Source organism: Myripristis murdjan, chromosome 14, assembly GCF_902150065.1.
Source record: "Myripristis murdjan chromosome 14, fMyrMur1.1, whole genome shotgun sequence".
In the NCBI taxonomy this organism is placed as follows: domain Eukaryota; kingdom Metazoa; phylum Chordata; class Actinopteri; order Holocentriformes; family Holocentridae; genus Myripristis; species Myripristis murdjan.
Genome location: NC_043993.1, coordinates 30,806,888 through 30,825,209, shown reverse-complemented (window position 1 = coordinate 30,825,209; position 18,322 = coordinate 30,806,888). Strand labels below are relative to the sequence as shown.

At 41.4% G+C, this 18,322-nt stretch overlaps 1 protein-coding gene across 1 annotated transcript in view; it reads left to right on the top strand.

Annotated features, from left to right (window-relative positions):
* The window catches only part of LOC115371436 (protein Aster-B-like), a 42,281-nt gene that overhangs the window by 7,914 nt on the left and 16,045 nt on the right, over positions 1–18,322 (top strand). Inside the window, exons 2-4 of the mRNA XM_030068826.1 lie at positions 4,856–5,129; positions 7,869–7,889; positions 10,195–10,215. Of these exons, the coding sequence (XP_029924686.1) occupies positions 4,856–5,129; positions 7,869–7,889; positions 10,195–10,215 (316 nt within the window). The remainder of the gene's footprint in view (positions 1–4,855; positions 5,130–7,868; positions 7,890–10,194; positions 10,216–18,322) is intronic.

Sequence of the window (18,322 nt, the reverse complement as noted above, 5' to 3'; positions counted from 1 at the left end):
TGTTCTGACGTTAGCTAGCGCTCTTATTTTGACAGAAAACGGAAGTGCCGCACTGTTATTGTGCGGCTAACTGTTTACTTCTACAAAAATAAGGTGAACAGCCTTATTTTGGGTTACCTCAATATAATGCAAATAATCGCCCCGGCGGTTATTCGGGTGGACGTTTAATACGCAAAATGCGTGCAGACCCCAGGCGTTTATAAGAACCCGGCGGCTATTTGCGGCCGGGCGATTAATTGGTGAAATACGGTATGTGTTTGAGCTTCAAAATTCAGAATACCAAAAATGCTAACTGAACCATAAAACCTATTTTGCCAATCATTGCCTATTTTAAAAGTGGGTCTTCACACAGACCATCCATGACAGTTTAATGACAGTTCATTTACAATAGTTTACAAAAGTTAATTACTTGTCGGTGCAAAAGCCAATTAGCTAGAAATTAAGCGTAAATTAAGAAGTAAAGCATGAAAATGAGGCAGTGATCGTTGTGTAGAGGAGAAACCATGAGTAGGAGAAAGAGGCATAACAGGATACAGCAACACAACAGAGTCCAGACACATCCAGAAACATCGAACAATTTTGGTACAAAACAGAAGACAGAACACTCAACTCAACTCAAACTTTATTTATAGAGCACATTTCAAACAGCCGGGGTTGACCAAAGTGCTGTACAGATTAAAAGCAGCACAGATGATAGCAATAATTACAATAAATAAAATAAATACTAAAAATACAAAAATAAAATAAAATAAAATACTAAAAATACATAAACACAGTACTATAAAAGAGAATAAAACAAATTAAAATTAAATAAAAAAAAAAAAAAACACATTTTCCTGCTCAAGTCACACCTTGTCAACCTAATTATCGCCTCTCTGTTTGTGTCTCTTGTGTCTCTCATGCTTTTCCCTCCTATGATCCTCTGGACAGAGAGGACTAAGGAGGATAAAAGACAGAAGAGAGGGAAGTGTAGAGGCATCTGTAGGCCATCTGCTACCGACACCGCCTTGAGTGGACCGGTGTAGCAGGCAGCCAATCAGGACCCTGTTCGCAACAAAGCCATTATTTCACTTATTGATCAGCAAATCCTCAGAAATGGTTGTCAGCTGTGACTAAAATTAAAAACAAGCAAACGTTTGCAAAGACTGTATTTACCCAAAACTTTAATGTTGTCCGCCAGTGTGTCTGGTGACTAATTTAACTGCAAAAGGCAACATACAGTGGTGGAAAAAAGTTTTCGGACACCCCATGCATTTGTGAAATATTGCATTAACAAATCACTCTTAGGTCTTCAAGTGCAATTTCTTTTAGTACAGTCACAGCCAAAATACTAAACAAATCCTAAAAAAGCCATTAAAAACTTAAAACTGATTGGTTCCATAAAAATACATAAGACATTTTGAGTATTGGGTCATTTTGGTACCAGTGATGAAGGTCGTTCTTTTTATTAAAAGACACAATTTTTGTTGCCAAGCTTGGTGTCTATATAAAGCAGCACATCTGAAAGTTCTTCAGACACAAAAATGGCTAAAACAAGGAACCTAACGCAGGAAACACGCCTGAAGATAAAGATTTTTGTTAGTTTTTCTTGTAAACAATAAACCAAAAAATATCATTTGTATTTGTTTGTATCTGTCTAATGCAGCCACACCTTTTGAAACACAAAAAAGATTTTTCCACAAATATTTCATGATAATATTTGAGATTGTGAGATTGTGTAAAATTTTAAGGGTGTCTGAAAACTTTTTTCCACCACTGTATCATCATGTGAGTATGTGTGTGTGTGTGTGTGTGTGTGTGTGTGTGTGTGTATTAGTATTCTGTATATTCCGTGCTACCTGTTCAAGGGCCAAGGTCTGCAGAACCAGTACATCTTCAGACCAAACATTAGCCGTCATACTTCATTGCGTCTGTACTCTCATACAGACAGCAGGAGCTGCATCTTCATGTCATAACACCTCTTGGTTTAAGTTATAGCTCCTATTGACTTCATCTCATGCTGTCGGCCACTGTATGATTACTGGCATCAACAGAGCGCATGCAAATACGTCAGCATTTTTTCTCCCATTATGTCTAAATCACAGCCTGCTTGAAGATCGAAAATCGAAAAAAAAAAAAAAATGGCACTTAGGAAAACAAGTATTGTATTTCCACAGGACAAACGCAAAGCTGAAAGGCTGGTCTAATTACAATATGCAGCAAATCGTTGTCAGAAGCAACAAACTGTGAAGAAAAGAGATTGAAAATGGCAAAATTGAGCATTCCTGTTTTGTTTTTTGTTTTTTTGTTTTTTTTCCATTTGCATGAGCGAAGGGCCAAAACGCATGCGGTATAGAATAAGGCAGTAAACAGAGAAGGCAGCAGAGGAGATTATCATGTGATGGATATATTAGCCAGGTGTTTGTGAAAGAGGAGGAAGATGAGGAGATAAAGAGGCAACAGGAGAAAAGCAATCCGGCCAGTATGAGGAAGGAGAGTGTGTTTTGAGCTTGAGATGGCAGCAGTGTGTCCGTGTGTGTGGTCTGTTTAAGGGGGAGGGGCAGGCAGCATGGTGTGACAGTGAGGGTTAACCGACGTCAGCCGCTTTCATTCATGAAGATCATGAATAAGTGAGCGGGGGGGGGGGAGTGGCCTGTGTGTGTACGATGCAAAAGCCTATTATGCAAATCAGCAACTGTAGCAGTCACCAGTGCTCTGCATTGGCATCCAATCACGGCAGTGGGTGCGTTGGGTTTTTTGTGTGTGTGCGTGTGTGTGTGTGTGTGTGTTGGGGTTGGGGGGGTGGAGAGAGGAAGGAAGGGAGCTAGAAGGGGCTTTGCAGCAGCAGCCTATGAATCATCCTGCAGAGAGAGAGAGAGAGAGAGAGAGAGATAGAGGGGGAAAAAGGCAGGAGAGAGATAGAAAAGAGGCATGAACTACTGGCTTCCACAATCCATTCAGCTGTATTTTCTGCTGGGGGGGGGGTGGGTGGGTGGGGGTCCTCGCTGTCTGTTTATGACCGACCCCCATGTTGCAAACCCTCTGCCAAGGATTTTTTGGGGCAGCCCCCTCCTCCTCCTCCTCCTCCTCCTCCTCTTCCTCCTCCTCTCTCTCTCTTCTCTTTGCTTCCTCGTCTCCTCCTCTTCTTCTGTTGTTGCTGTCTGAATGAATGGATGAATGAAGCAGGTAGAGTCTGATGCTGTGGGCACAGTCTTCCATGGCTGCCAGGTGGGTTAGTGTCCCTCCTAATAATGCATTGTCTCTTGTCGCCGTTTTGCTTTGTGCATGCACTGTAGTGGGGTTTGTGTGTTATTGAGGGAGGGTGGGGGGGCGGAGAAGAGAAGGGGGTGTCACCTTGCACCATTTTACATCCCACAGTGTCTGGGTCCTACTGCATCAGATGGTCTGATTAGCACTTGTTTATCTTGGGTGTAGCTACAACTATTCATGTTCCCCTTACCATGCAAACTATTCATTTACATCTTACCATGCAAGCTGCTCATTTTCATCTTACCATGCAAGCTATTCATTTTCATCTTGCTATGCAACATGCAACGTGTGTGTTTGCATCTACAGTTGCATTTAGCGCAACGAGGAGATGATGTCTTGACTTGCATGTTCTCACTGTAAGTGCTCAGGTTTTATATTTCATTTAATTATTAAAAATGCTCATTTGTTGCATATTTCTTTAAATATGAAGTCAGCCGTGAATTAATAATGCAGGAGGAACAACTATAGGTGGTTATGTTTTTCACATGTTGGAAGCTCGTGTAATTCTGCTGCTTTAGTTAGAGTGTAATTTTGACTTGGCTTGTCATGCAGTGAATAGTTTCTGTCATTCGTCAATACAGGGCTACATGTTACGGGCTCTCTTCCAATGACAGTAAAGTAGATACTGGTGACAGCAGTGGCCATTGACATGCTGATGTCCGGAAGAAGAGTGTGACCTCAGGACGGCTGCATTGACCCCCATGTGTTGTTATGTCATTTGACCTTTGACTGAAGGGTGCAATGCAGGGGGAGATGACAGCCGGCTTCTCTGCGTATCCACGAGTCGCACCGGCTCTCTGAGGGAGCTGCCCTGACACAGAGTGTGAACTGTGAAGCGTTTGGATTGGTCAGGAGTTGATGATCATGGAGGAATTTAATATGACATTGCTTTGATAGTGCTTATTATTGACTTTTACAGTTTTGTTTTTTTTTGGTTGTTTTTTTTTGGAGGGATCTGACTGTGTGGTGCAGTCCTTTGGCAAGGCTGATTTTTCTACTTACTATGTTGTGACTGGCACCAAGACATTGTGGCACTGGTGTATCAGTATAATATTGGTCTTTTATTAAAAGCTGGATATTAGCCAGTCAGTCTACAACATACAATATACAGTGACCTGGATATTGTATGTTGTTGAATTGATTCATGATATATCAGTTATTCACTTATTTTCCCCTAAAACTGACAAAGGTTTGGGTCAGTGTGGTACATCAGTTTACCGTATGATATAAGGTTCATATATACCCAAACAGCATATGCCATATGGTCGAGCATCTCTCTAAGTGCATTTCTAATCGTAATCGCTATTATTATTATTATTATTATCATTGGTATGCATCTCAGTGGAGACTTTAAGTGTCCCATGACGGCTGTTTCAGAGTCTTTTCCACCCTGATTACAGTTAAAATATGGGAAAACACTGAACATTTGTAAATTTTTGTGGGTTTTTATGAACTTTAAAGTTACTGGATATCAGCATAACATATCAGGCTTGGCAGTTCCACTACAAAAATATCAGTTTCAGCCTTTCAGTTTGACCCTGTCTGCTTTTGCACTGAACAGCAAAACAAGCAGAGCGAACTTCAAGCTCTTTCTCCTCCTTCCCAGCACTGCCAGTAACTCGAACCGGAGCACCCCCACTTGCTCTCCTGTCCTGCGAAAACGTTCCCGCTCATCCACGCCCCAGCCGAGCCCCGAGCTTGAAAGCACCATGGTGGAGAAGGGCTCATCAGACCAGAGCTCGGACCGCTCCCCCACCACCCCTGAACAGCTGGCCCAGCAGCAGCAGCAGCAGCAGCAGCCATCCCAGCATCAACGAACCTACTCCCAGTCTGTCCATCCCACCAACACCAACACCCGCAGTGGTGGCAAGAACTCCAAGGTGAGCAGACAAGTGCATGTTGCGGCAAACCAAAATCTGTGATTTGTTCTAAATACTTAGAGGAATACACCAGATTTTTTGGGAGATTGGCCCACTGGTCAGCTTATCTGATAAGTGATGGCGGCTTGGACACCAAAATCATCTGGTAGCTCACCGGCTCGCGTGCTGACTGTGTTTGCTTATTTGCATATCCTACATATTTTGAACAGTCCATTGTCAACACCGAGCTACACACCTCCAACCAACAGACCACACACTCTGAATTGGCGTGGCATCCAACAGCCAAACCTGGAGTTAGCTCAGCCAGCACAGTACCCACAATGCAACAGATTATTAAAGCAAACGTTCCCCTTTTAAAGCCAAAGTTTTCCTTTCATCTGCACCCTGACGTTCCATAACATAATGAAATTGTCACATAGTAAACTTTTTTTCTAGGAGCAACTACGTTATGTGACAGCGCAGTGGTCTCAGTCAGTGTTGGAGTTAACACTGAACAAAGGAACATTAATGGCAGTTCATTTGTAATAGTTTATAGTGCGATGTCACTGTAATCGCATAACACAATCACGATGATTTGTTTGTAACACAGTAATGTTACTCTTCCTAAAGTCAGTTATCACATTACACCAACTAATCAAACAATTACTTTTATAACTACTTGTATTACACAAGTTCTTCAATTATCTGCATAATGGGGCCAGTTGTCATTTTCCTTACTTTTCTCATGTTGTGCAAATAGAAAATGCACTTGTGACCATCTGAGCACCCAGTGGTCTTAATACGAGGTAAAGTCAGGCACATTGTTGGTGCATTGCTATTTTGGGGCAGGTGAAAGTGACAGCGCAGTTGACCAACCACAACCAGGTCTGAAGTCAGTGTTGCAGTTTTCATTGTTATTTTTACGAGCATATTATCAAGATAGTGATGTGAATCTTCATAGGCGGCTGCACAACGTGTGTCCACTCTGCTTGTTCCACACACAGGAACACCTGCCTCACCTCAGGGAGCTTTGATGGAGTCCTGCTGTTGCTTTAGATGATCTGCTCGTGCACTTTGACTCGCACAAGCAGATCCGTCTCCTCTGCAGCGGAGCATTCCTGCTTACCTGGGAAATGCCCCGTTATAATAACAATCCGCCAAGGAGCAAGCACACATGGCTTTTAAAGGGAATGGGAGATGGCATTGGTTTAGTGCATGTTAGTGTCCTAAACACACCCATGATTAATTTGGAGACTAAGTACAACCCTCTTAAATAGTGCACCTGGCGCAACAACCCTTTTTTCCTCCCCCGTTAACATAGCAGAAGTGGACTTGGACACACCTTAAATGCATGGATCATTAAAGTAGAGCCCCAAATCTGTCCAAGCACCTGCAAAGACAAACATGCTGACACAAAGCCAGTAGTGAAACACCCCCAGACCCAGAGTGACGCTCAAAGCTTGACTCCCATCAGGTAACAAAAGTAGAGATCAGCAGTAAAAGTAATATAATGAGTAGTGTAACAAATAACTTTCCACAAGGAGTAAAGTAAAGTAATGCATTACTTTTTTCAAAGTAATAAATAATATGCAACAGATTACTTTTTTCTTCTCTCCTCAGTTTAAATTAGGATTTCCCATTGACACACATCTGCCGTCACATCAGTAGAGATTTTCTTGTGAGCTACATTTTTGACCAATTCTTTCAATATTTGGTATTTGGACACGGCAACAGTATCGCCATGGCAACAGTATCGCCCGAATTGAGTGCAATTTATGTGTTGAAAACTCTTCCCCCACAGACACGTCAGGCGCCATTCAAACCTCGCTTAATGAGGTGCGAATGACAAGCCTTCCCTCAGTTCGTGGCTTCTCCATTATGAATGTATCATTATCCCTCCAACAAGCGAAGACTGTCAGGTCTTCAGGACATATAGCACAGATGCAGGTCAAACAACGTATACTCTTCACTTGTCTACCGAAAAGAGCAGACTATAAATAAGTCCACTTTATTTTCAAGTAGCGCGTCGAAACTTAATTTGAATCTAAACATTTTCCTATCTAAACAAATCTAAACAAATTTGGGTGAAATGTCCTTTATTCCCCCTGTCTTTGCAGCTGAAAAAGAATCATGTGGAGTTTCTTTTTTTTTTTTTTTTTTTTCTTTTTTTCTCCAAAATCCAATAAAATGTGGTATTTCCCATTTTTCCTTTTGGTATTATTTTTGTGACAAGTATTATGATACTGTCACAAAAAAACATATGAGAAACATATGAGATGGTTTTGGTGTCAATCCTCTAGTTACATATTAAGGTGATCAATAGGCCAAACTCAAAAAAAAAATGTTGCCTTAGTCCCTTAATGTTGCATTTCTCTAAATACTGTAATAAAAGAATGCAGCTACAGTTACTCTAACAGTAGTGAGTAGAGATGAATAGCTTTAGCACTGTAGCACACACTCATAATCACATAATTGCCATAATCATGACCTTCTCATTCACATAAATCCATTCCATGCCAATGTTGTTGTTTGCATCTCGCAGGATTTGACTGTCAAACACACATCACCTTATTATTTCAAACATTATTTTTTCATTTCTTACCTTTAGAGACGGTGATCGTGTAGCCTCTGCACCATCTTAGCTATATGAAGTCAACAGAGTCAGAACTCATATGGACTCTTTTATTTCCTCCTTTTGTACTTTGCTATGTCTTTGTTTTTGAATCTGATTTCTTTCTTTCCTTCTCATGCATGCAATAGTCTCACAAGCGGCATACTAAAGTAAGCATCATTCTTTTCTGGATCTTTCTCTTTCCTGGGATTTTACTCTGTCTGGGACAAGCCTGCTAAGCTGTTAGCGTCCTAGTATCAGCTGTCCTAAACTGTTTCAACATTGTGCGAACTGCCACCTCGATTTCGTCTGAGTGAATCCACCTTAATTCCCAGAACAAATGTTCAGGGTTAGCTACCATACACCAAGCTGAATATGTGTATACTGAACAGATTGCGTGTTCAAATTCAAGCTGTAAATTCACTCAAGAATTCAAAAACTGAGATTTATTTGATCTCCTCTGCTTCTATGCGTTAGTGGAGAACTTGGAGTCAGACTACTTGCTAATTCTAACCTCTTATCTCCAACTCCAGGCCTCTCTAATCTGACGTTACCATGCCTTTCCACCTTTACACATGTGACTCCCTGTAGCCGCCCCTGCCTGTTAAATGTGCTTGTCTTGTGCTTTCTCTCTTATAACCTCCACACATTTCTCCTAATACACACTTTCTCTGTATTTTGCATTCTGATATAGGAATCGATGAAATTGATGATGCAGCCACATGTCCATAGATGCACATTAACACACCTCAAGCATGCACATTATATCAAATGCTTCTCAATGAACACATGTGAAGCCAGAAACTGAGAATCCATAGCTCAGAGCTCAAAGCTCCCAGCAGGCAGCTTTTATCTCAACTCCTACTGCTGTCGTTGATTAACACCTGCCTCTCTGTCTGTGTTTTTGCCTCATCCTCACCTTCTGCATGGCCATTTTGTCTCTGTGTGTGGATGGTCTTACCAGTATGACAGGTTAAACCTGATTAAAGTAAGCACTCACTTTTGTTTTGTTTTTTCTTATACGTACCCTAACTCCATTTGTTTGACCCATCAATGCCTGTGTGTGATGTTCCCCAACTTCTCCCATTCCCATCTCTCTCCTCAGTTATCACCTGAGCTCTCTAAATCTGCATTACTGTACAGCACGGCGGGCAGATTGGTGCCCTAAGAGGGCCTGTGATAGCTGCTGCGCTTTATGAATTTTCTATTCATAGAGATAATAGAAATATGGACCTCATTAGTGGGAAAAGTTATATAATGATGGTGAATCTTTCTCTCTCTCTTTCTCGCGCTCCCTCTCTCTCTCTCTGAATGAGTGTTTTATCAGTGAGAGAAAAGAAAGCAAATGATGAGTTTCATTCCAAAATGTTATTTGCCATTTGAAATAACGTGACAGCTGACGCTCACAGTTTACTTTTGATCGATTGCACAACGTTAAAACAAAATTAAGGCACATTTTGAAAAATAGCAGGTCATTTACATCCTGGGTTGACAAAATGAAGATGTATAAAAACTAGATCCTGAATGTGAAAGTGAGGGTAATTTCATTTCCCAAACTGGATACATGTAACATTTTGGAAATGAACTCTTCAAATCAGATGTTATTTAAAAGGCACATGGCCCCTGTAAAACGCTCCAACAGGGGAAATCCACCCTAAAACAGAATTCACTCCTGCAATTGGTCAAACTGTCTTTAATCTTAGATTGTTCAATCATTATGAATGATAAAGAACTGTTTCTAAAACTGTGCAAAAACATTTGATTTATCATGTTAATGAATCAGAATGAGATTTTGTAGACAAACAGAATACTTGTTTGAGCTTTTATGATTTGTTTATCACTGTGGTGATGAGCAGATATTAACCAAAAATGTGCTGCAGAGCCACTGGATGTTTTATTTCTAGCTTTGAGACACACTTTGTCTGTGGTCATAAACACATGTGAATCCTGTTTTGGGTTATATTTGGGTTTGTTTCACATATGCCCTTTATTATTTCCTCTCTTTATGTACAAATTGGTTGTGACAATTAAGTATGGCACAGCAGATCTCTGGGTAAAAATTGCATAATGTTTTAGTGTGCAATGTTTTATATCAGTGAGGTAATGCTGCCACTTTGTGGTAAGTATGAGAACATGTGATGCCCTCAAGGCACAATATCACTGTGAAACTCATTCGAATACAAGATTGTTTTTATGGCTTCAGTAGCTTAACATTTGAATTTCCAAACACCATTTACTTTCAAAAAAAAAAAAAAAAAAAAAAAAGCAGACAGAGCCTTTGGCTAGAGTTTGATATTGTGGCTTCAAAGTGGCATAATGCTGTTTGCACTTGTATTACACTAAATAATACAGTGCACTGCAGAAATTGCATTGCTATAAAGTTCGCTGCTGATGAATATCTTTCTAACTTTTATCTTTCTCATCTTCTGTCTCTTCTCTACCTCGGCCACCTTATCCACACCTTTGAAATGACAGAAAAGCCAGAGCTGGTACAATGTAAGTTCATATTTATTTTCCACCATATTCAGTATGTGCCACAGAGTGTGATGCTTTCATTCATATCATATTATGTTATTCATATAATGCAGGTATTGTGGTCAGATTAGGGGAATAGTGTCCTTAGCTGCTGTAACTTAATTCAGAAAAGTGTCAGTCACTAAATATTCTGTGAAATATGATTGCGTTCATTCATTTGTTGATGCTACATGTGCAGTCTAATAAGGTATTTGGATGCATGAGGCTGTAATGAAGGTTACAAGTGTAGTTTTTTGATAATTCAGTGTTTACTTTACCTGCAGTGTTTCAGCATCAGTAGCGCACATTAATTTACATTACATTAGTATGATAAATGAGAGCAAATAAGGCATGAGAAGGCTTTTTTATTGCCTCTATCAGCCTCTGCACTGCGTGGGAGAGTGTAGTGAAGCTGAAGTCTAAGTTCATATCTTTGTTTGTGTGTCTGCTTGTACGTGACTGTCCTCCATAGGCCATTTTTTACAGCAGCTCCTTATAAGCCATAGCTACATTTTGAATTTAGAGACAGTCCTTTGGTTCGTATTCGAGGGTTGGAACAGACAGCCTGTGTGGTTGAATGTGATGGAGGACCTTTGACTTGCACATACGCACTTCTTCTCGCCGTGTGCCTGTCCCGTTCATGAGTGCGAGAGGAACTTTCTCCGGCCTCCATTCATAGCCTGGGTCATAATTCATAGCCTGTGTTTGGGGCAGCAGAAAAACAGGAGGAACGGACAAAAAGAGACATTGTTCTGCTGATCTGTAAACTGCTCTACTAACCCTAACCTCTGTTGACTGGGACAGAAACCGGCAGGGATTTTCTGTCACAGTGTGTTTTTTTTCCCCCCCTGACAGTAATAGAGGGTTTAAGATGTGCGGGGTCTTTTTCACGACATCCCCTCAAGCATTGATGAATTTATTGAGTGTGGTCTCTAGAAATTTGCTAAATAAGCACAAGGGAAAACGCAAATACACGCCCCGTTCATGAAAAGAGAAAGGACTGCTTTGTTTTCCCACCGGAAAATAATTAAGTGCAGGCGACATGACCAGAGGTAGTGGCCTGACACTGACATAGTGGAAAGTAAATCACATTAATTAGGATATTTAGAATGATCGTCCTATCCAGAGCAGCCCACAGTGACTGAGCTGGTCCTGTGACATCTGGGCAGGACACAAAGCCGCTGATGGACACAGGACTGGCTGTCGCGGGCGTTTAAACTGGGACGCTCCACTCACGGGACCTTCTCTCCAGACGCTAGGCCTCCCTGCTGCTCCTCTACATGAGTGCGGGTGTGGGACTGCACAGTTGGTGATGGCTCTGTGACAAATCTGGGTCAGATTTAACAAAATTTTGCACTGACCTGGGCCAGTCCTGTCACTTTTCTGTTTTAGACCTATAAACCGGATCTGTCCCGGTAATGGCAAGTGTTAAAAAAGGACGCCGTGCCGTAGGGCTGGGCGATATGGGCAAAATCAAATCAATATCGTGATGATATTGTAAATAACAGAACAGCTAGAACAGTCTACAGCGCAATGTCCTGCAGACTGTAATGCAGCCTTTATAACCAAAAAACAACACTTACGCCACACACAATAATATAATATCCAAAATCCCAACAATATCTGGTCTTATATCATGATATCGATATACTGTAATGCTGATATATTCCCCAGCCCCACCTTGCCACTGTGAATGCGAGTATCGAGACACGCCGCTGGTGGTTTAGTTCGGTATCAGGATGAACAGGAAAGGCTTGTGAGGTTTTTAGTGAATGGAAAACATGTTGCAGTTACTCCAACCACCCATATGCCTCTTACCGGGCAGCATTCTGGAACATCCCACATCTTCTCTGACGACGCTCTATATCAAAAGCTTTCCTAGTTTACTTTGGATATTAAAAAAAAAAAAAAAAAAAAAAAAAAGAGGAGAAGGAGTAACTTATATCAGAGATGTTTTATAATAGGAGACAGGGCACTTCATCAGCTTAATGGCAAACCTTTAAAGATGACCGTCAACCAATCACACATTCAGATTTTGTGTAGCTGCGCAGCTTTGATATTTACGACAGATCGTATAAGTGTGTGTGTGTGTGTGTGTGTGTGTGTGTGTGGTGGGAGGAGGGTCGCAACGGCTCAACAAGCACAATGCTGCAGCCCAAACAAGAAAACTAACCAGGGCGCCACTGCATTCTTCTTCTTCTGTACTTTTCCAGTTTTGGTGCAGCATTCGGGGAGCGGTACTCACGTCACATCAACTTTTGTTATGACTAATTGTACAAAGCATGAACTTGACCACAATAAGCAAAAAAACGAGCGACAACCATAGTTAGCATGCATTAATATGAACGGGACATGAGAAATTGGGGATGAAATTCAGTTATTCAGAGTTTGCAGGACATGCACACTGTTAGTTTGCAATGGTTTGAGTGCAACAATGCAGGCTGCAAGAAAGCAACATGTGCAGGGAGGAATGGACACAAAGAGGCTGTTATGGTGATTCTTATGGAGGCTGAGCTTATGGCATTTTTTCTGTTGATGTACAGAGGACCTTTACCATCCCAGGAGACACTGCTGACCCTGGGGATGCGTGTTGTAGCGGTGCTTTCTTCACCCCACCCACTGCTGCCAGCCAGCCGCATCATTACAATCCACCAGTCTGTGCACTGGGCGATGACTGGAGGTGACCAAGCGTGGTGATCTGTGGGCACGGGGACTTTGACAGCAAAGACTGTGTGCCGTGGTCCCGGTGATTAGCACAGCAGGTTACAGGGGGGGGTGATGCTGCGCTTCCCGGCCTGATTTCAGCAGACTTTGCAGAGGCTGCTGCAGCAGAGCTTGACCAATGAGACAAAGGAGAGAGAGGACTTGCCTTATCAAGCGTGGCAGCAAAAGCCCAGAATCTGCCGGAGATTGATGACTCTCGTAGCTCTCAGGGCTGCTACAGTGATTACATGTTGTTTTAAGGCGTAGTAGACATAGTGAGTCTGCGGTAACTGGAAAATCCTTCAGTTGGATGGATTTATATTTCTGTCTCTGTCTTTTGTTGCTTTGTAGCTAAAATAAGGTAAAATAAAGTGAAGTGAAGGGAGTGCTTGAGTTGGAAATAATGACATTAAATGCCACAACAAACGGGTGTAAAGCAGTTTGTGGCATTTGTGTTGAAAAGTGCTGCAAATGCTGTTCATTATTATTTGTCATCAAACAGTTCCTGCTGGGTTACAGGAGCCCTTGAATCATACCATCGGTCATGAGATGCAAATATAAAAGTGCACTGAATAGTATGTTGCTAAATATAATTGGGGGTAGCTGGAACTCACTCTACAAATGGAAGACACAAATATATAGTAACTTGTAAAACATGATTTGTCCATATTAAAACATTTTAATTGTCAAAGGTGCAGCATGTGAAACTGAGGATTGACTGAGGTGAGCAGGATTATTTGGACTCAGCTGCAAAAAAAAAAAAAAAAAAAAAAAAGGAATAATCACACAACTTGTCAGTGAGTTAGGCCAACGATGAGAACCATGTAGAGCCAACCATGAAATGTTGTGCTTTTCCCATGTTTTTTTTTGACTGTTGAGTCTAAAAGGTCCTCACTTCAGTGCAGTATTACGTAGTGTATCTTCTATAATGCAGATACTGAGGTAATGTCTATTCATAGCATCATTGATGGATCTAGAGGAAGCTTAGACAGGCTGTGTTTTCATTTTATCTAAATAATTTGATTCATTGATTTACTGACTGATTGATTTATTGATCGACTGAGTAAATAACCAGTAATTCCACAGGGGGAAATTAATCCTCCACGACAGTAGAGTGCAGATCGGGCTGCATATTTTTGTCCGAACCCAACTCGACCCTGAGAGCATAGTAACCGATCCTGACAGGAGGTTGAGATTTTGCTTGTCCTCATTGTTAGATTGCATTTACTGCATGAAACAGTCTACGTGTTGCCTTCAGCGTCATCATGTAAACTGCAGCACTACACAGGAAGTTGCCCAGAACAGACAGAAGGTCCATCATCCCCAACATAATTTCTAAAATTATGTCCAAACCCAGCCTGGATTGGGTATTCACACCACAGAGAAATCAAAAAGCAAATATGACAGACAGCAACTACACAAAAAACACAATACACACAAAAACCACAGAAAAGCATACAAAAAACATATAAATAACACTTTAATGCAATGATGCAATGCCATATAATGCAACAGTTGGCTATTAAATTTCTATTAAAAAAAAAAAAAAAAGACAGCAGCTCAAACAAAAGATCTCCACAGCCTTTCCAAAGACCAGAGCAGCATCCACAGTTTGAACGGCTGCAGATCTGAAAAACCCTGAGAAAACCTGGAGGATACTAATGCTTTGCTGACATGAAGGTAAACTTGCGTAGATGATTTATCATCTGCATAGTTGTGAAATACACTCCTGATCAAAATCTTAAGACCAGTTGAGAAATTGCAAGAATTTACATTTTGCACTGATGGATCTTAAGAAGGTTCTAAGTAGAGCTTCAGAATGCAAAAAGAGGAAATGGGAGTGAGACAAAAAAAAATTTTGAATGACAGTGTGGATACCTGACAGAAAATGGCACTGAATCCACATTTTTGCCAAGATTTGGGCTTTTAAAGGCAGTGGTCTTAAACTTTTGATCAGCTAATGAACAGCCTATTTCAGTTTAATGGTTGTTTGCAATAAATTGCTTACTCAATTTTTTTTTGTCTCACTCCAATTTCTTCTTTTTGCATTTTGAAGCTCTACTTAGAACCTTCTCAAGATCCAACAGTGCAAAATGTAAATTCTTGCAATTTCTCAACAGGTCTTAAGATTTTGATCAGGAGTGTATATGTATTTTTTCATCAACAACCCAGTATAATAATGATAATAATGAGACGGGGTGCATAAAAAAAATCTGTTTTAATGTTGGCAAAAGTGACATCTTTGCTTCAATATCATCTGAAGGTAATGCAGCAGAGATGGTACTGCCAGACTCAAGGTACACACACACACACTTTTGAAATGGTGTAAAGTTTCACTGAAATGAGAACTTGCTGCTCTTGGTCCTCTTTGGCCCTGCTGCAGAATCACCCGGTTTTTCCAGATGAAGCAGTCGCTGTCAGGAAAGCGTGTCGCTCAGCTGGGTTGGAGCGGGACGACCGGGATTGGTTGACGTGTGTGAACTCTGTTTGTGGTGCGAAACTCACACCCACAGCGCTGACCTCAGCTCCGATCCCATGGCAGAATTCACTGGAGGAAGATTTTCCAAGAAGCCAGACAAACGGAGATTGTGAGAGGGAAAGATCGGAGCCGGAAAAACGACAAACGTGAAGAACAATGGATTTGAAGGGAGTGAAGTGAAAGATAGAAAAGACTGAAAGAGAACAAGAGACGGAAAGGGGGAGTGGAGAGACAGAGAGAGGGAAATGGAGAGCGAAAGGGGGGCGTTGTCCTTGGCAGTGTTAACTTGTTTACATCAGGAATTCACACACTCCTCCACACACATGCACACACATGGACAAACACACACACACACACACGCACAATGACTGTGTGCTGCTCTCTGCATAACCCCAATGTTCAATAGTTGCCTCTTGTGGGAGAAAATAATCTCCAATGTTTGTGAAGTGAACTTGTTTGTCTCAAAACTTCAGCACTGCCACACACACACACACACACACACACACACACACACACACACACACACACACACACACACACACACAAGGGTGGACATTAACAATTCCATTTGCTCTTGTTCCTGTAATTTAGTAGTTTTTTTGTGTACTTTCGGAACATTTTTGAAGTAATTATGTAGTAATTTTACTTTTACCTCAGTAGGTTTTGACTGAAGTGATGCACATTACTACCATGTTAAAGTATTCCATTACAACATACTAATATTGTAGGGTCAACTGTAACCATGCTGAATTCATGCTTCACTTTATTTCATATAGTTTTTTTATTATTATTTATTTATTTCTTTTCTGTATTTGTTATTCATTTTTAAATAAATTAGAGCTCAGTACCTAAGCCCAAGTCTTTACTGGGAACATTTTAAATGAGGTCCTTTTTACTTTCTCAAAAGCAGCTTTTCAAACCAGTGATTTTCCTTTGATTTGACTAAAATCAAAGGAAAAAACAAAGTCTCTGTACTTCTACTGGGATAGGATATTCTTTCCACCCCTGAGACACACACACACACACACATTCATAAACACACGGTCTTGGAGAGAAATGGCTTCACCAGGAAGCTGATTGGCTCCTCCACTTCCTTATGTTATTTTGAGTTGTTATAAGTTCCCGTCTCCTCTCTCTCTCTCTCTGACAGGCAGGAGGGAAGAACACAGAAAGGAGGAGATGAATTAGGGAAAAGAGTAGAGGAATTGAGGAATAAAGGATTTGAGGAGGATTCCATACAAGCATGCACAGACTGGGCTCACATGAGAAAATGCAGACATGTGTACACACACACGCACACACGCAGGCACACACACGCAAATCACACACTTTAGCTATGAACTCTGGTGAACCCAGACCCTCCTTGGTCCTCCCCCCTCTTTCTCCTCTTTCCTTAACCCACAAAAACACTCTAACTGTGGCTCCTCCTACTCCACTCTCCTCTACATCTGTTTCCAAACACTCTGGGAAGCCAGACAGTGAAGCTGGAAGAGGATTCTTTGAATTATGTCGCCGCAAATTGTACCAGTTGGTGACAGGCGTGTGTGTTTCAGCCACCTGGTGTCAGCCTGAGTTGCGCTGCTCATGGAATAACGCAAAGAAGAAAGTTTTTCTCTGCGCAAAAGTGATGAGTTTCTGCCTGCAGAAGTCAAGTTATTCTTTGGGGTTGTGACATGAAGTCTAGTTTTTTTTTTCTACATTTTGAGAGATCCTGCATCACTAAATGGAATAGCAAATGTCTGCTTCAACCTGATGAAGGTGCAAAAAGGAAGGAGCTACCAATTTCAAGCATTATTTGGATTTGTTATTTCATAGTAGTAAAATATATTTTGTAAGATTCTCCATGTTTTCCCCTGGAATATTTGTCTGATTAAGGTGTCATCTAAATTTTTTCCCACAGTTTTGCACCATAGAGCAAACTATTTGGATTTGTGTGCTTATCATAACCCAAATTATTTGACCTGATTGGCCTGTTAAGATTTGAATTACGTTGTTTTTCCTCCCAAAAAACAGGAGTGGTGAGGGGCAATCCTAATAGCGGCAGGGGATGCCACCTCTCTGTTTTTAGCCTCAAAGTTACCTGTGAAAAACAGCAGCATGTTGATGCAGTAGTGTTGCATGGCTGGTGATACATGAGTTATGCCTTTAGGAGCTCAAAGTGTGTATTTACTCAAGCCTGTTGGCTGCTGTCCCTGCAGGCAGTGTGTGAGCGTTTGACAGGAGTGTGTGTTTGTGTGTGTGTTCAGTGATGACCTGGATGAGCGCTTCTCATACCTAGAAAGAGGAAAATATGGAGAGAGGGAGGGTGAATGAACAAAGTGAGCCCAAAGGCAAAATTAGAGACAATGAAAAGAGGACGAAAACAAGAGGAAAACTGACACCCACGGAGAGTCAGGGTGAGACTCTGTCAGCTTTGGACTCAGAGACAGAAACACACTGGGAGCGTGACTGGGAGGCAGTGGACATGCGGCCTGGAGAAGCCCAGCCGGCCCAGTGGCAGAGGTGGGACTGGGACTCAGAGCAGGTCCCCGCTGTAAGTCACTCTCTTGGACCCTTGGGATCCTGAACCCGATTTCCAGTGTGAGAGTGTGAATTGTGGGTTAAAATGACACCACTGTTGCACCGTTCATGTTCCAAGGTGTGAGTGCTGACATGCAATAGATACCTGGAGAAGTCGTGTTACCATGCTGAGGGAAGGGTTAAAATAGTTCTGGTCTATTTTAAAGGTATATTAAAGTTATTAAATAGCAGCACAGAACACCAGTGATCATCGGCTTCAGTCCAAAACTGCTGACACTGGTATCAGAAAGCACTCATGACCAACTAAACCAACTATTTATTTGGAGGATTTCACCTTATGGATGGTCTGTGTTTAGAGGAATGTAATGTGAGTCACAGTCAAGTAAC